This window comes from Trichosurus vulpecula, chromosome 7 (assembly GCF_011100635.1).
Source record: "Trichosurus vulpecula isolate mTriVul1 chromosome 7, mTriVul1.pri, whole genome shotgun sequence".
NCBI lineage: Eukaryota > Metazoa > Chordata > Mammalia > Diprotodontia > Phalangeridae > Trichosurus > Trichosurus vulpecula.
This window is the reverse complement of record NC_050579.1, coordinates 113,273,553-113,293,399: the sequence shown is the minus strand read 5'-3', so window position 1 is coordinate 113,293,399 and position 19,847 is coordinate 113,273,553. Positions and strand designations below refer to the sequence as shown.

The 19,847-nt window shown below is 35.7% G+C and overlaps 1 protein-coding gene across 1 annotated transcript in view; it reads left to right on the top strand.

The window, feature by feature from the left end:
• Nucleotides 1-19,847, top strand: part of UTRN (utrophin) — a 467,326-nt gene that overhangs the window by 143,034 nt on the left and 304,445 nt on the right. Inside the window, exons 40-44 of the mRNA XM_036766848.1 lie at nucleotides 8,030-8,180; nucleotides 9,423-9,601; nucleotides 13,123-13,258; nucleotides 14,108-14,257; nucleotides 19,552-19,627. Coding sequence (XP_036622743.1) covers nucleotides 8,030-8,180; nucleotides 9,423-9,601; nucleotides 13,123-13,258; nucleotides 14,108-14,257; nucleotides 19,552-19,627 — 692 coding nt within the window. The remainder of the gene's footprint in view (nucleotides 1-8,029; nucleotides 8,181-9,422; nucleotides 9,602-13,122; nucleotides 13,259-14,107; nucleotides 14,258-19,551; nucleotides 19,628-19,847) is intronic.

Here is a 19,847-nt window from a genome sequence, read left to right as displayed (position 1 = left end):
CTTGGATATATCTTGCTATGTATGTATTTGTTTGCACGTTGTCTTCCACCATTATTTTGTTAGCTCCTTGAGGGCAGGGACTATCTTTTGCCTCTTTTTATATCCCCAGCATTTAGCATAGTGCCTGACACATAGTAGGCACTTAATAAATGCTTATTCATTAATTGATGCATGGTGGTAGCTCTGGAGAGAGGCTAGGATTAGATATATAGATTTGGGGATCATCTGTTTCTTGTATTGGCTTCTATAATCTTTACCCTTTCAGTTATTTAAATCATAAAATGGTATAATTGTATCATAAGATTGTAGTCAGCTTTATAATTCATTGTACAGATTTTTACTTTAGCACTTATTATTTCAAAAATAATAATCCATATCTGTGTAACGTTGAGAGGAAGACTCTAGAGTAAGAGGGCCTAGATTTTAATCCTGGCTCTTAATAACACTTACTTATATGACCATGGGCTAATCAATTCCATCTACCAGGAATATAAGGTGATTGGATTGGATTATGACCTTGAAGTTGAAGTTGAATTAAATTATGAACTAAGATTATTCCTAGAGATTTTGGGAGGTTTTCCCAGTATCTTATTGGAACAGCTAGGTGGCAGAGTAGATAGATCACCAGGCCTAGAGTCAGGAAGACCTGAGTTCAAGTCTAGCCTCAGACACTTAGTAGCTTTGTGACCCTGAGCAAGTCACTTAACCCTGTTTGCCTCATTTTCCCCATCTTTAAAATAAGCTGGAGAAGGAAATGACAAACCATTCCAGTATCTTTGCCAAGAAAACCCCAAATGGGGTCACAGAGAGTCAGATATGACTGAAAGGATTAAACAAGAACAACAGTATCTTATTCCCCAAAAAAACTTAATAATGTTTCTTGTTAGAATTTCATGTGAACATAGTCACATAGAACAATTCAATAAATGGATCTTGCCCAAGGAGTATTACTTTATATGAGCTGTGTGCTAGCTAAATACCCTCTGTTTACAACTAAGGGCTGTCTATAGCAAATCCCTTTAGGAGGTCAAATAGCACTGATAACTAAGGACTTTGAGAAGGCTTGAAAAGTCTGGGGCCTGTTGAGTTTTTGAAGCCCATAACCTTTTTTTCAATTCACAAGCATTCATTTTTTCCCTTCAGATTGAAAAAAACTCTCCTCACAAATAAAGTCATGCAAAATAACATTTTGTATCTGCAGAATTTATGCAGGATGTGTTGCCCATGCAATTGCATGTTAAATCCTAGGAAATTTGCGTTCCTTGTCTTCCTTCTGTACTTTTCCCCCTTTGTCAACTGATGTGTTGATTTCTTCTGATCGTTAATTCATGACATTTGAAAGGTTTTGTAGTATCCCAGGGGTCATGTGCTGTCAGCATGATATCATCAATATACAGGAATGTTTGTAGAACCTAAAGGTTTTTTTTTTAAAGTTTTTAAATTTTGCATTGTACATTCTCCATGGCAGTTGGAAAATACCTTCACACTGATACATGTCTCTGTTTTATGTCTTGTTTTTGATATATAATACTCAAAGGATCATTGAACCAAGTTATCTTTATGGTTGGATCTGTCTATGGAGTTTTGAATAATCTTTACATTTCCATGGGAGTCATCTTATGCGGAACATCCTTCCATGGTAGCTTTGTTCTGCTAAGTCAGTTGCTGTTTTAGAATGTTTTTTTTAAAGTAAGCATGTCAGGATCTTGTATTTTCTCTGTTTTTCATTCAGTTATTACAGAAGATTTGAACTGTTGCAGAAATTGCCTACATTATTGGTGGCAAACCCAAATGGAAATGGGGGCCACTTTGATGTACATAAGGGTCCTTATAGACCACATATTGACTTTCAAAATCACATTAATGTTTTTTGTTTTATTTTATTTCTATTAATTTTAAAAATATTTCCCAATTATGTTTTAATCTGATTTTGGTTGCATTTGAGAGTGTTGTTGATTGCCTGCAGCTATGTGTACAACACCCCTGATCTACATGATTCTGTCTGTCCATGTTTTTATTAAATATATCCTTGATAAGTACAAAGATTTTTTATGAAGATAAAATCAGTCTGTGAATTGGAACTTGTTCTCATTCTTCTGAGTCATTTCCCCTCTTGTTAATAGTACTATTGGTGATTGTTTCCACTCTTTTGAAATCTTCCCTTCTTCTTGATAAATTGAAAAATAGATTCCTTGTTTGTCTTTAAAATTCTTTCTCCATGAGTGGACATCATTTACTTGTTATCTCTGTAAAGATACACCTTATATAGATTAAATAGGGGGAAAAAGAAGAACAACATAAAAGAGACAATCTAATTTTCATTTTCATAATGTTAACATTTTATTTAACATAATTTTGATATTTAACAAGCTTTGTAAGTCTTTCTGGGCAAATCTAATTATTGAAGGAAAAATAACTTTAATATGGTAATATCATAGTTAACTTTTTAGCATACAAAAATATTGAAATCCTCTGCCCTATAGTTGAACAGGATTACCTCTTTACATGCTAAATTTGAGCTCCATTCTGTCTGCCCCTCAAGTTACCTGCCTCCATTTTGAAGCTTGATGTGTAGACACAAGCTTCTTGGCCCCTCTATGGTGGTAGTGATAACTTACAAATGTGCACTATATGTCTTATCTTAAAGCTTCCTCTTCTGCCATTGTTTTCAACTAATTTATCCTAAATGCCTTCTACTACGGTCTCTACCTTCCCTCTAACAGGAGATGGCCCTTCTTTTCTCAAGGCAAACTGTTGTAGCAGAAGTAATTCCATTCTTTCCCATCTTCTCCAACACTTTGACTCCTTTATCATGACTCTCTCCTTTATCTTCAAGTCCTGCCCATGTAGTGGCTGCTCTTCCCTACCACTTACCAACATTCATGTGTCTCCCGCATCCTCTGAAAATCCTCACTTGATTCATCTATCCCTTCCAGCCATTGCCCCATTTTGCTCCTGCCTTTTGTGTCTGTTCTTCTTGATACGCTGTTTATATTAGCTGTCCCCACTTCCTTTCTTCCCTCATTCTCTTCTCAACTCTTTTGCAGTTTAACTTCTGACCTTGTCATTCAGCAAAAAACAGCTCCCTCCAAAGTTACTATTTCTTAATTGCCAAATTTTATTTCCTTTTCTCAGTCTGCATTCTTTTTGACCTCTCTGCAGCTTTGCTATTATCACTATCTTGTCCTCGATACCCTCTTCTCTGTTTGTTTACACGTTGCTGTTCTTTTCTAGTTTTCCTCCTTCCTATTTTATCACTCTTTTTCAGTCTCATTTGCGAGATCTTCATTTAGCTGATACCCTTCTATTATCTTTCTTTGTTGTTTCACTTGATGATCTCATCATCTCCCATATATTCAGTGATCATATCTATACTTATTTTTCTCAAATCTCTCATCTCCAGCTACTTATTAGAGATCTTCAACTAAATGTCCCATAGAGAACTGATAATCCACATGTATAAAACTGAATTAATTATCTTCTCCCCCATCCTCACCTTTCTCTATTATTGTTGAGGGCACCACCATCCTCTCATTCCCTGAGGCTTGAAATGTAGGATTCCTTCTTGACCCTTCACTTTCTGCTACCCTCCTTCTGTCATAATTCATCTCTTGCCAAGGCCTATTGATTTTACCTATGTGACATCTCTTGAATATGCTCCCTTCTCTCCTAACATTTCCTTTACTCTGTTGCAAACCCTTACCTCATTGCAGTACCCTTCTAGTTGGTCTCCCAGCCACAAGTATTACTCTACTCCAGTCTATCCTGTACTCATCTGATAGAATTAGTCTTCCTTAATGACAGGTCTGATCATGTCACCACCTCCCTTCTCATCAAACTCAGTGGCTCTTTATTATTTCTGGGATCAAATATAATATCCTCTGTTAGGCATTCAAACCTTTCATAACCTGTCCCAGTTTTCTACTTTACGTTTGGTTATCCCCTCCCACCATGTACCCTGTGATCTGGCGACACTGGCCTCTTTGATGCTCCTTGAACAAGAAACTATTACTCAACTTTGAACTTTTCACAGTCAACTGTTCCCCATGCTTGAAATTTGCTCCTTCCTCATCTCAGCCTCCTGACTTCTCTGGTTTCCTTTAGGTCCCATGTAAAACTCTACCTTCCACAGGATTCCTTTCCTGATTCCTCTTAATTTTAAAGACTTCACTCTGTGATTATCTTCAGTTTAACTTGCTTATCTTTTTTTGTACATAATTATTTGCTTGTTTTCTCCTCCCCTATTAGACTGTGAATTTTTTGAGGTCTAGGAATGCCTTTTGCCTTTTTTGTATCCACAACACTTAACATAACACCTGGCACATAGTAGGCATATACTTAAGGTTTACTAATTGACTGAAATCATTAGACATGAGGTCTTTGCCTAAATTAACCTCTTCATGGCTAGTCGAGACTTAAATTAGAAAGAACTACGGTTTCTAATTTTATTTTCTTTCCTATGGAAAAGGAAAAAAAAAACCCAAATCCTTTCTCATGATAGCAACAACACAAAGGTATTGCCAGTTGCTTCCTCTATAAGTGCTACCTTGAGGTCCTGGTCAGCAGTCTATCAGTCCTTCAGATATTTGAGATTGGCACCTCTTAGAGAGAGGGAAAAAGGGTTTTTCTGAGAATACTTTTTAGAGGGAACTGTTCAAATTTTATATTGCATTATATAATAATCTTTTGAGACTGTATTATGTGGGGGATAGAGACTTGCCTTGAATTTGGTTAGACTAAAGTTTGAGTTTCATGTTTGCATGATACCGATTGGGAAACAATTATGGAATTACAGAACATTTCAATTATAGAACACCTCAATATTTCAGCCTACTTTCTAAGATTGCAAAACTTTTACTAATCTTCATTGTTAGAATTTCCTTACTGGGAATACCCTATACCAATGAAACCAGAAATTTATGCCTAACAATTAAACAGAAAAACCCATTCTCCCCACCCCCCAACTAAAACTCCCTACCCACCTTTTATGGTTTCCTGTGTTTTTAATTCTGTGTCTTTTAATGTGGAATAAGCAGATATAAATCTGACACATAATACAATTTTTCAATAAAAATGTAATTTTTTACTTAAGGATAGAAGAAAATTATAGAATCGTCAAGCACCTGCATTAGAGAATTTGCCCCTTACTGGCTGTGTGACCGTTGAACAAGTTACATCAACTCTCTGCGCCTCATTGTCCTCATCTTTGTCTTCAGTGTATAATCTCATTTCTACTTTCCTCCTGTTTTCCACGCAATTGAATGATTTTGCAATTCACAGATTTTACGAATTCCCTCAGGAGTTGAATCTAATAGGACGAGTTAATTTCCAAAAGCAATTCAGTATGCAGGATGGGGAGTACTAGTGGATGTGAATCCAGAAAATAGAAATTTTAGTGGACTTTTAGCTTATTATTAGCTAGCATTGTGGTTTGACAGGCAAAAAAAATCTTAGGTGATTTCAGACCTCATTTATGGAAACAGAGCATTTGAGTGTCAAGGGAAACTATTGCTACTTTTGCCTTGGTCTAGGCTACATGCTTTATATTATGTTCATTTCTGGATGTTAACTCCAGCTGTGTAGTATATCTAGAGGATATTGACCAAAGATGGAAGCAGTGCCCTATGAGATATTGGTTGAAGCATCTGATGATCTTTAGCCTGTGGTAAGGAAAAGAGAGTTTAGTGAGTACATGCTTGGATTCAGATATTCAGGGTTAACATGTGAAATGCACTTTCTTTTTCTGCTTCAAATCCCCTTATGTAAGAAGTAGAACCAGTGGGCACAAGTTACAGGGAGACAGATTAAGGAAATACTTTCTCAGAACTGAACTGTCCAAAAGTAAAATTTGATTTTATTACTGGCATTGTTTAGACAGAGGTTACCTTGACATGTTTGGGGTTATTCAGCTATGTGTTGGACTAGATTACTTCAAAAGACCCTTCTAAAATTAAGATTAGTGAATTCCTCTTTCATCTAGGAAACCTTTTAAAAATTGATCATAGGAAATTATAGTCATGGGTCTTCGGAATCCTTTTTTTCATATATCCCACCAATTAAGACTTGTTATTTAATTTGGATTTTAGTAGCTGTTAATGCTTTGTTAAGTATTTGCAGGTTGCCTAGCTTAACTAATATTTTTATTCTGCAAATTTGTTTGCATAATCATGTACACTGGAATTAGAGGTTCATAGATATGGAACTTGGAGAGACCTTACAGACCATCTTATCCAGAACCCCTTTAAATACCACCCCCTACCCCACTCTTTTTATTGTTGAGGAAAATGAGGCTTAGCAAGGTAAGGTAACTTGTTTAAGGTCACACAGATAGGATGTCAGATGCTTGATTACAACCTACATCTTTGGATTCCAGAGACAGGATGGGTTCTTTCCCCCTGTGCCTTACTTCCTTATGTCAAAACCTTGCTTTGAAGAGTCCAGTTTTCCAGTATTCATTCTTTTAGACATGTTTTCCTTCATGATTGTGATGATACAGGTGTCCTCAGTTCCTTTTCATCATTGCTTCTGGACCAATTCTGTATATTGTAGTCATTTTATAGTGGCTGTTATAGTCCCAGCTACTCTGGGCTACCTAGTGACATTTTGCATATATGAGAAACCTTTTATTGAGAAAGAGCATTTACGCATCTTTTGGCCTTGGTGTTGAGATGTTTTAATAGGATAGGTTAATAATGTGCTAGTTAACTGACTCAATATAATTTTATAATCCTAGCCCATTAAAGCTTTTTTACATTGTGTGTATATATATCTAAGGCTCTCTGAATATGCCAAAGTACTAGCATTTTTACTAATTGCTCTTTTATATTACAAGGTAATTAAAGCTAAGTATGCCTTTCTCTGTGTAATGGCCTAAATAACATTCCTATTATTGCTATGTTATGAACCTTAACTGAATCATGATCATAATTATAACTTTTTAGGTATGAGAACAGTTGACATTTTTATATAATGAAGAATCTGGGTATTTCAGAATGTTAATCATGCCAGTCACCAAACAAAAAAGGATTTCATTTCTTTTCGATTATAAAAGGAATGTTTTAAAAGACTCAGTAGACAACTTCAGGGTAAATAAATGTTGGTTTCACCAGCCAAGAGTTCAGAAACAGAAATCACTGTATTTATTTCTATTATTGCTGCCAGATGGGCCCATTAACATTTTCATATATTTTGGCAAATGTTTCCACAGGGTAGCCGTTACCCATGCTTGCACTTTGTTTCATGAACCATTCCCTCCCCGCCCCCCCCCCCACTTTAGTACCGGGTAGAATTTTTTGCAGAAGTAAATGAAGAAATAAAATGGGGGAGGGAACATGGTTAGGGTTCATGGGAAGTAATTCCCTGTGAAGTTTTGCTTGCTAAAATGGACTAAGCTTTGTTCTTGTTTACTTTGTAACTGAGTTATTTGATTTTTCCAGATGAATCTGATATTACACAGTTTTTAAGGGTTAATTAAGTCATTGGTTCCCATAAAAAGTCATCCCATTTTTAAAATTTGAAGTGTTTGAAAATCAGTGGATCAATTTAACTACAGCTGATCAATCTTGTTTTCCTGAGCTAGAGACAATTTGGAAAATTAACATCACTAAATACTGATGAGCTCTTTGCAGTTTAGAAGTTGTGTCAGGGTATTATGTGAAAATACTAGCTTTTGATCAGAGTTTTTGAAGGAACTTTAAGTTGCAATAATTTGGAACATTTTGGTTCATAGAACAAGTTGTTATGAATTGTTACTTCTTTTTTTTTTTGCTAGAAACTAAAAAAAGTATCTTAATTCCCTGATTACCAGAAAAAGAACTAATCGGCACTGTGAGAAGTTTTTTTCCAGAATGGAACATTTGTCTGGAATCCTGAGAAGTTCTTTCATTTTTAATTAGGGAATTCAAATACTTTTAAAGCCTCTAGTCAAAAAATAAAATCTCATGACAATTTGTTCTACAAACCAAAATGTTCCAACACATTACAATGGGGGAAAACCGCTCACCACTTTTTAAAATTTATTCTCTAAAAGTCGTTTTGATCGATCTGTGGAAGAATGGAGACACTTCCATTGCGACCTGAATGACTTCAACCAGTGGCTGACAGAAGCCGAACAATTACTGCCTGATGCTCGTACTGCAGACGGTGGCCTGGATCTAGAGAAGGCTAGGATACATCAGCAGGTAAGGGCTGTTTTGTCAGAACAGGATCTGCTGGTCAGATAACTTGCCTTGCTTTTAGTGACTTTTTATGCAATAACTTAAAAGTGAGATTTTGGAAGCATGCAAGTTGTTTTGGTCTTTTTGTTAGTTACACTTTAAACTTGGAATATATTTAAGCTTTTTTTTTTAATAGAATAGATGTGATGGGGAAGAAATAGCATTTTAATCAGGTTTTTCTCAGCATAGTGATATTAACAAAAGTGGGAGCTTTTATGGTAGCTACAAGAGTCATTTTTATTTAATATATTTTTGTTCACCAAACTAAGTCCCTAAACTCTTAAATTTTTCTCTCTGAAGTTATTTTATAGACTTAAACTTTTAAGAGCTTAACCTGTAAGTTTGTTAGCATTGTCACTAATTATTGTAAAAGAAAGTATTCTTGATATATATGGCCTTTTAATTTACAAAGTAACACCAGCAAAATCATTCTTGTTGGGACAGTCTTATAAAAATGGTAACAAATTAAATTTTAATTAAGACTGTTGGTAAAAGTAAAATTTAATTTCTTAAAAGTTTTGCACATGCTTTTAATTCTAAAGGCAGTGAGAGAAAATAAAGGAAATGTTTTTGTTTTGGGATTATCTTCACCTGCATTTTTCCTTAGTTATAAACATTTATTTATGTTCTCTCATCACCATGGCTACCCTCTCCCTGTTCCTAAGAATTGTTTTATGAATAAGATATTTGAACCAAGAATTAAATTTAAAAAAAAAATGAGTGTTTTCCTATGTCTGCATTGTGATTTTTACAGTTCATTGATATTGTGTCAAAATAAGTAAAGCATTAAAAGTTATGAATGTGACCAGAAGGAAATTAATAAAAAAGTTTAATGAAAAACAGATAGGGTTGGAGAAATAGAAGGAAGTCTTTTTTTTTTTTAATAAATGTGATTGAGTCTCCCATGCAACCCTATTTAAATGCTTCCTTTTGTATTGGAAAGTTCTCCTTGAGCTTTGCTTTGTTTTTATCTAATAAAATGAATAAATCTAGATTAGTTCTAAAAGTATATTTATCCTTTCCTTTGAAATTCCCTTGATTTGCTGTAAATGAGCTAACTAATGAGGATATGTTTTCTGCATTAATCTTCCCATTTATAGGCTTCTGCACCATTTAAATTAATACCATAATACCTAGGTGAGTTGAGAGTTTTAAAACAGTTTGATCTAGCATTAGAATTTATCTTGGCTTTTGCATCTGTGGCAGGAACTTGAAGAGGGAGTTAGCAGCCACCTGCCTAGTTTTTCACCATTAGTCCGAACTGGAAAAGACATCATCCACAAACTCTCCAGTACAGTCGATGCATGCCTCCTGGATGAAAAGCTGACAAAGCTCTGCGAACGCTGGAATGCAGTTGCAACAGAAGTTTTGGAGAGAAAGCTTAGGTATCTCAGTCATAACTGCAGGCTCTTCAAAATTACATTCTGTGGAAAATCTTTTAGAAAACAAGATGAAAGGGTTTAATTCTCTTGCCCTCCACTGTTAGAAAATTTTCTGACATTTATTTTATGTGTACCTGTACTATATTTTCCCCTCAGTGTCATGATCTGTTCATTTTTTGCTTTGGTATTTTCTTTACCTTAATGTTAACATCAATCCTCCCTTTCATTTGTACTTGCTCAAGGTGGATTGTATAAGGAAGTCCAACTATTCCCAGTAACTAATTTTTATTATGCAAGTACTATAAACATGACACTTTGCCCAAAGTATGTTAAGTTTAAAATACTAATTATAAGTGGCCTCTTAGTACTTATTTTAAAAATGTGATATTCTGTAGTTGATTTGGAGATGAGATACATGTTTAATTTCTTATAAAGTTTGTTAAGACTTTTAGGATCATCTCTTTAGACTGGGCAGACCCTTAAGAGATCATCTAGTTCAGACTCTTCATTTGTAGATGATGGGACTAAGACTCAGGTTCTTCAAATCCAAGGTGTTCTCTCTCTCTCTCTCTCTCTCTCTCTCTCTCTCTCTCTCTCTCTCTCTCTCTCTCTCTCTCCCTCTCTCTCACACACACACACACACACACACACACACACGTTTGTTATTTTCCTTAGAAGGTCTGGAATTGTTTGCAAGCTGCAAAGTGTGTGATAAGGAGGTTAGGTAACCCAGACATCTCTTTCTTTCAGAAAATAACATATACATTCAGGTTTCATTCTATGGTGAGAGTTCTTAAATACCATTAGGAAGATTTTTTTCTCTTTTAAATCCCCAAATTCTTGTGAGACATGGATGACGGTGAGGGTGCTACTCTGAAATTCCTAGCAGTTGCCTTGAAAACAAATGCCAACTTCCATGGCTCCAGAGTACATAGGGAGCAAATCTACTCGAAATTATTCTTATATGTATTTTCTTTTAAGATATAATTTTTAGTCAAGCTGTAGAAATTAACTGGCAAAAGAGATTTATGTTTAAATTCTTCCATGTCCAAGACATATACAGCATATTAATAACATTGATCTTTCAGGCAATAGGGGTTTTAAAACAATAGTCCCACTTTGAAAATCCAAGAGATATTCATGCCATCCATTTTAACTATGGAGATGAAATATCAGTTAATGAAACTTTGACTTTCATGTGCTGAGAACTTTCATAATCAGTTCATCAGGATCAATCAGTAGTTATCCACTTCAGTCAAATAAGTATTTATTAAGTACCTGTTTACTATATGTCATGTACTCTGCTAGGAACTGGAGTTACAAAGATAAATATTAGGGGAAAACATAAATGAATTCAAGTTGTATACAAAGAAAATACCAGGAAATTTGAGAAGTGTGGGAGAAATATCAGCAGCTAGGATAAAGAGGAAAGGCCCTCATGTAGGAGGTGGCACTTGAACAATACTTTATTAACTATCAGTACTCTATCCAGATTGGATCTTTTTTTCTTTGATAATTCTTTAATGAGTAATTGAAAAATATATGGGCCCAAGTATCCTAGACCCTGTTACCTAATCGTAACACAAAGATGAACAAAAGACAATATTGGTAGAAGATTTATCTCTAGGATATTTAAGAAATCCATAATTTATCCAGGATGACTATTTCTCTCACTATTGTAGATACCAAGCCTATAGTGCCTTAGAAAATGGCTTAATGAATTTTAATTCCCCCTGCCTCATGAAGATCATCTGATGGCTAGCCTTCTAATGAACTTCTTTGAATTAGCTAGTTACTTCTTAGAAAAGACAGGTGGAATCCATCCTAGAAGTCTTTCCAACTTGATAGGCCATTGAAATGTAAACGACTTTCTCTTCCCACCCCTCCATCACCTATACAAACAGTATTTTGCTGCTGTCAGGATTATTGACAGTAATTTGCAGAAATTCACTCTAAATTCTATTTCAGATTACTTGCTGTTTGTCCTTTGTTCTTGCAGAGGACCATGGCATTAGGGAGGCCATGACATGCAAGTGAATTGGATTTAAGTGAGGCTGATGGCTTGTGCAAAATCACCGCAGCCTCACTTTGACCTCAGGGAGCCATCTGGGTCCAATGTCCAGATATAAATCAGGACAATTGGACATGGCCCAGGAATTTCAAAGGAATTTCACATTGATAAATCTTTGTAGGGTGGGTGTCACTGAAGTAGCACTACTCATTCTTTTGCATACCAAAATGTTAGTGCATGCAATGAATTAGATATCTTTTTCTGTTTTTACAAATGAAATATTTGATTTGCTAAGATTATTTTCAATTTCATGTCATGATGTCAAGATACTAACCCATCTTAAGTTGGTGTCACTACCTCATATCTATGGACTTCATTGATCAATAACAATTTTTTAATTCAACAATTTATTATTAAGCACTTATAGTTAAATGCTTAAACAGTTAAATACCATGTTGTTTCTTCTGCACGATTCTAAATCATCTAGATTCTGTATCTGAATAAACTCTGTACGCTACCTAAATAAAATTAGGTAGCATGCATAGTTTATTAATAAATACCCAATGACTGGTTAGCCCCTCAACTATTTATGCCTAGCTTATAATATCATTACCCAGGAAATATCAATGCTAGTTTGTTAACCAGAATTTCACACAGTACAATTTAAAGTCTTATACAAATCTAAATACATCAAAATTAGTGATAAAATGACTAAAGAAAATCCATGAGCAATCCCTTTTTCACAGGAGGAAATATGTTGTGTTTCTTTGAAGTTATTTGGGAATTTATTTTGTGTAAATTTATGTATATAAACTTTATAAAAATTCAAGTATTTTATTCAATTACATGAATATAATTTCCTACTATTAAAGGGATTATTTGTGGAGACAATTATATATATGCATATATATGCCTTATATATGTGTACACACACACACACACACACACACACACATACACACATACACACAAAACAAATGTACATACAGTGGTTAGAAAACCATCTTTAGAATCAGACCTTCATTCAAGTCCTTCCTCTAGCAAAATATTGACTCTATGACTGTCATAGGCAAATCTTTTCCTCTTTGCGCCTCAGGTACGTTTTCCTTTTAAATTAAAATTTAAAAAAATTCATTTCCTTATTATATATAGCATTACTTTGTTTTTTAAAATTAATTTGTACATTTTGTAAGGATATTTACTATTTAATGATTAAATACTGAGTTATACCTTTGATTTTCCTCATTGTATATAAAAAAGCAAAATTTTCTTTGCCATGGCTCATATAACTTTTTATAGCTTTGAGAGAAAAACTAATGAAAACAAGGAAGGGCAAGATAGTATCGTGCATGATAAAATATTTTACAGTGCTAATTCACTAGTTTTGAACCCATTTAACAGATGTTCTATCTATTGTTAGTAAGAATACATTGACACTTTTTACTTGGTCTGTATACAGTCTTCTATCAAACTAGGTGGTTTGCTCAGTATTTTTCAATAATGATTTTTCTAGCCTAGAAACAAAAAATGAGCTGCTATTGAAATTCAGAAAAAGGCTGAGTGAAATTAATTGCTGGGTATCAAAGGCTGAAAGTGCCTTGGAAGAGACACCTTCATCTGAGACGGAAGATAGTCTCCAAGAACTAAAGGCAAGTCATAGAATATCCTTTGTTTTTGTACCTCTTTGGGGTTTAAATGCAAGACTGGAAATAATGTAGCAGGATAATTGGGAGGAAAAAAAATGTTCTATTTGAAGGTAAATAAAAAACATTAAAATAGATATTTAAAGGGACATTTACATAGCATTTATAAGTTTTGCTCTGAAGTGGGGCCCTAAGGAAACCTTGAAGTTATACTTTCAGAAGATTCTGTTAGCATAAGAATTAGTAGCCTGACACTACCATTTCAATATTTGAAACAGACTCCTGGTATTTTTGTATCATGTAATCATTTGTGGCTCATTCATGGTTTTTCTGTGTTAAGATCCTGATGCCTAGAGCAATGTATGCATTGAGCTATTCAGGAAACTTATAAATGATTGACTTATATGACTAGTAACTCCTGGCAGTCTTTAGCTTTAAAAATTGTGGTCCTATTAATTACTCTTGCATTATTAGACTTTCATTCTTAATTAAGCTGCTTTGTAGTTCTATTTCTTACAATATTTTCATCTGGATTGGTCCAAATTAGTCCCATGACAAGTATAGATAAAACTAGAGGCATTATTTTTTCGTTATTCTATTTGTTAAGTATATTTTTATATAAATTTAAGTACATGTATTGCTTTTTTGTTAGAGATTATTTCCCATGTTAAGACCTTCATTCCACATGAAATTATTTCCAGGGGTTGTTACTATTATTTCCTGTTACAGTATAATATATTTGTGCATGAACATTTTATATGCCAAATCTGTGATTTAAATACAAGGGGTTTTATGTTATACTACTAATGCTTGTATTGCTACGTTTTAACCAAAGCTCTCTTCTGCCCCCTTTAGGACTTAACCCAGCAGATAGAAGTACAAAAGGAAAATCTTAAGTGGTTGAACAAAAGACTACCTGAGCTGCTTACAATTAACGACTTGAGTATGAAAGAAAGATATTATATTTCTGGAAATTTAAGAACTCTTAATATAAAGTGGAATAAGGTATGCCTAAAATGCTTTGCACATTGTAGGTCCCCAATAAATATTTGTTAATGCGATTTGATTACTATAAGAATGATATCATATAATATTATATTTTACCTTTTCTTAAAGGCAGCTTCCTCCCCCATTTTTATTTTTTCAGTGCATGTTATATTAATGAAATATTTATTTGCTTATCTTAAAAAATAGGCATAAATGTTCATTTATTGGGTGTTTTCTTTTGCTTAATAGATTTGGATATTGTGAAGTAGATGAACTAATGAATACTTAATGTTGCTTGAGACAAACCATAAATAACTGGCTTGAAACTGTTCTTTTGCACCCAGAACAAAATAACTTCAGACATAAAACTACTTGAATATCATATAAGAAACAGAAATTCATAAAATATAAAAACCAATCCCTCTACAAAGTCTAGAGTCTAGCAAATGTCTTTGTAGTATCTTCTAGTTGGAGAACTCTAGTGCTGCCATCCTTCAGGGCAGTCTCTTCCAATTTTAGCCACTGTAATTATTATGAGGTTTTTCCTTATTCTGAGTCAAAGGCTTTCCTTCTGTAACTTTTTTTTTTAAATTTAAATTTATTTATTTAACATATTTGGTTTTCAGCATTGATTTTCACAACAGTTTGAATTACATATTTTCTCCCCATTTCTACCCTCCCCCCACCCCCCCACTCCAAGATGGCTTATATTCTGGTTGCCCTGTTCCCCAGTCAGCCCTCCCCTCTCATCCCCTTTTCCCTTCCTTTCTTGTAGGGCAAGATAAATTTCTACGCCCCATTGCCTGTGTATCTTATTTTTTAGTTGCATGCAAAAACTTATTTTGTTTTTGAACATCTGATTTTAAAACTTTGAGTTCCAAATTCTCTCCCCTCTTCCCTTCCCACCCACCCTCCCTACGAAGTCGAGCAATTCAACCTAGGCCACACATGTATCATTATGTATAACCCTTCCACAATACTCATGTTGTGAAAGGCTAACTACATTTTGCTCCTTCCCAACCCATCCCGCTTTATTGAATTTTCTCCCATGACCCTGTCCCCTTTCCAAAGTGTTTGTTTTGATTACCTCCACCCCCATCTGCCCTCCCCTCCATCATCCCCATCCCCCCTTTTATTTTTTTTTAATCTTCCTCCCTCTTCTTTCCTGTGGGGTAAGATACCCAACTGAGTATGTATGGTATTCCCCCTCAGGCCAAATCTGATGAGAGCAAGGTTCACTCGTTTCCCCCTCACCTGCCCTCTCCCCTCCTCCCACAGAACTGCTTCCTCTTGCCACCTTTATGGGAGATAATCCACCCCATTCTATCTCTCCCTATTTCCCTCTCTCAGTATGTTGCGCTCTCATCACTTAATTTCATTTTATTTCTTTTAGATATCTTCCCTTCATCTTCAACTAACCCTGTGTCTGCTCTCTCTCTTTTACATATATATATATATATATATATACACATAAACACATATATATACATATACACATACATACACATACATACATATACACATAGATATATACATACATACACATTCACCTATATATATAAATACATATATACATATATATGTATGCATATTCCCTTCAACTACCCTAATACTGAGGTCTCATGAATCATACACATTATCTTTCCATGTAGGAATGTCAACAAAACAGTTCACCTTTAGTAAGTCCCTTGCAATTTCTTTTTCTTCTTCTTTTTCTTGATTACCTTTTTATGCTTCTCTTGATTCTTGTGTTTGAAAGTCAAATTTTCTATTCAGTTCTGGTCGTTTCACTGAGAAAGCTTGAAAGTCCTCTATTTTATTGAAAGTCCATATTTTGCCTTGGAGCATGATACTCAGTTTTGCTGGGTAGGTGATTCTAGGTTTTAATCCTAGCTCCATTGACCTCCGGAATATCGCATTCCAAGCCCTTCGATCTCTTAATGTAGAAGCTTCCAGATCTTGGGTTATTCTGATTGGGTTTCCACAATACTCAAATTGTTTCTTTCTGGCTGCTTGCAGTATTTTCTCCTTGATCTGGGAGCTCTGGAATTTGGCGACAATATTCCTAGGAGATTTCTTTTTGGGATCTATTTGAGGAGGCGATCGATGGATTCTTTCAATTTCTATTTTGCCCTGTGGCTCTAGAATATCAGGGCAGTTCTTTTTGATAATTTCTTGAAAGATGATATCTAGTCTCTTTTTTTGATCATGGCTTTCAGGTAGTCCAATAATTTTTAAATTATCTCTCCTGGATCTATTTTCCAGGTCAGTGGTTTTTCCAAGGAGATATTTCACATTGTCTTCCATTTTTTCATTCCTTTGGTTCTGTTTTATAATATCCTGATTTCTCATAAAGTACACTAGCCTCTCACTTGCTCCAATCTAATTTTTAGAGTAGTATTTTCTTCAGTGGTCTTTTGGATCCTCCTTTTCCATTTGGCTAATTCTGCCTTTCAAGGCATTCTTCTCCTCATTGGCTTTTTGGAGCTCTTTTGCCATTTGAGTTAGTCTGTTTTTTAAGGTGTTGTTTTCTTCAGTGTATTTTTCAGTATTTTTTTGGGTCTCCTTTAGCAAGTCATTGACTTGTTTTTCATGGTTTTCTCGCATCCTTCTCATTTCTCTTCCCAATTTTTCCTCTACTTCTCTAACTTGCTTTTCCAACTCCTTTTTGAGTTCTTCTATGGCCTGGGGCCAGTTCATGTTTTTCTTGGAGGCTTTTGTTGTAGGCTCTATGACTTTGTTGTCTTCTTTAGGCTGTATGTTTTGGTCTTCTTTGTCACCAAAGAAAGAAACCAAAGTCTGAGACTGAATCTGGGCGTGTTTTCGCTGCCTGGCCATATTCCCAACCAACTAACTTGACCCTTGAGTTTTTCAGTGGGGTATGACTGCTTGTAGACTAACGAGTTCTATGTTCCACATTTGGGGGGGAGGTGCCAGCTCTGTCAGAGCCGCACTACTCCTTCCCCAAGAACCCCCAGTCCAGACTGGGCTTAGATCTTCAGCAGGCTGTTGCACTCCTGCTCTGATCTGCCACTTAATTCCTCCCACCAGGTGGGCCTGGAGCCGGAAGCAGCAACAGCCCTAGCTGCCCCACCTCCGCTGCCCCTGGGGCTGGAAGCCCAACCCGAACTCCTTCCACTCCCGCATCTTTTCCCACTAACCTTCTCCGCAGTCTTTGGTGTTTGTGGGTCGAGGGGTCTGGTAACTGCTGCAGCTCACATATTCAGGGCGCTAGGGCCCCCTCCGCCCGGCTTCTGGTCTGGATGGTCCACGCCGCTCAGGCTGGGCTCTGCTCCACTCCATTCCCAGCTCCCAGCTCCGTGTGGAATAGACCTCACCCAGAGACCATCCAGGCTGTCCTGGGCTGGAGCCCTGCTTCCCTCTGCTGTTCTGTGGGTTCTGCCGTTCTAGAGTTGGTTCAGAGCCATTTTTTATAGGTTTTTGGAGGGACTCGGGTATGGAGCTCACTCTAGTTCCTGCTTACCTGCCGCCATCTTGGCTCCGCCCCCCCTTCTTCTGTAACTTTTAACCATTGACCCTAGTTCTGCCCTCTTAATAGAAGCAAAACAAGTCTAAGCTATCTTTTCTGTGATAATCCTGCTTAAGATCATTGTCATGTGGTCATTAAGAGGCAGCAACTGTGAGAGCTGTGTTCAAATCTGGCCTCAGACACTTAGTAACTGAGTGACCATGGGCAAGTCATTTAAACTCTTGTGTGCTTCATTTGTCTCACCTACGAAATGGAGATAATAATGACACCTCCTAACCAGCAGTGTTTTGAGTGTCAAGTGAGATAATATTTGTAAAAAACTTAGCAAAGTTCCCGGCTCATATTAAGCACTTAATAAATGCTTGTTTCTTCCCTTCTCTTTCCCCTTCATTTTCTCCTCTACTCTCCCCTCTTTTTCATTCTTCCTTTTCCTTCTCTTTTTATTTCCCTCTTCTCTTTCTCCTTTCCCTTCTACCCTTCCTCCTCTTCCCTTTCCCCTTCCTTCCCTTCCTTCCTTCCTTCCTTCCTTCCTTCCTTCCTTCCTTCCTTCCTTCCTTCCTTCCTTCCTTCCTTCCTGTCCCTGTCTCCTGCTAAAAGTGTTCTTTTATCCACGCTAAATATCATTGTTCATTCACTTGATTCTTACGGGATCTAATTTCATGTTCTTGCACCATCTTTCTTGCCTTCCTGTGGGTGAATTTGTGAAAATTACTTTGACTCTGCAGGTTGAAGTTTCTTCATCTGTAAAATGGGAGTCTTTAAATCATGACTTTTAAGATGCCCACTAGGTCTAATTTCACTATTCTCTGCTCCACTTTATCAATACAGTTCCTAAAATGTGACCTCTGGCACTAAAGTAGTCTTTACGGTGGGCTTGTTGTCTCTTTATTATGGACTCTGTCCTCTTAGGGTCTCTATTAGCATTTATTTCTGCTTTTCACACCATGCCTCTCACTTGTAATCTGATCTGTTTATCTCACTTTTTCTTTCTCAGATTCCTTTTCTTTATCATAAGTATTCTTTTTGCCTATGCTGCCATCACCCAATTATAAAATGGACTTTGGGAGGAAGCCAATATATACAGTTAATTATAATCAATAGTAATCATGACTGCAGTTATGATTTGATTTTAATACTATAGTACATATGTTATTTCATTTGAACTGCATAGTAGCAGTGGTAGGTAGGTACTACCTAAAAATTGAAGGGCACTTGAAGATACATAAAACAAGTCACCCAGAACAAAATCATTCAGCAAAATCCCAAGAAGCTCAACCCTTCCCATCTTTCATTCCTCTCTATTACTGTGTTTAGAAGAATGCAATATCTTGTCACTCCCATTCCTGTGTAATGATTTCTGTTTTGGTTATGCACAGATGTCTCGTAGCTATTGATAATAAAATTAAATGAAAATTATGTATTTTTTCAAAACAGGATTTATTGTTATTTTGAATTATTTCAATTTGTAAGATATTTTAAAAATGCATGATCTTCCCTTTCTATTTAGCTGAGTGAATTAGAGTATATACTGGAGAATGAAAAAGAATCATACATGGTGAAGTATGAATCAGTTGTTTTGTACTAATAGAGAGAAGGTCCACTTCAATGAAGTCACAGATCTATGTCTACTGATTGCTTTAAGTTCTATGTATTCATAATAAATATATTTTTATATACTAGTTAGAATAATAGAAAAACATTCAGTTTGAATATAATTTGGATTTTAAAATAATCTTCATTGTGTGGGAAATAATATTTTCTCTTACCTTTTTTTCTGTGTGTGTGTGTGTGTGTGTGTGTGTGTGTGTGTGTGTAATTCCAGCTGTACAGAGATGTCCCTAGCACCCTAAGAAAGAGAGAGTTGGATGTTTCAGAGCCCGAACCTTCATCGGTCTCTGGTGAGTAAGGGGAAACTTGCCATCTTAGTTTTGTTTAATTCTATATGGAACTTTATCTTTCTAATTATTTCTCTCTGAAGCCATTCTTCTAAGAGAGTTTTAAAAGTAATACTTTCATATTCATTAAAAAAAGCACAATTTAAATTTGTTGTTTTCTTTTGGAGTTTAGCAGATAAATCTCTTTATAAAAATCTTACATCTGTTGAGTGAATGAAGAGTG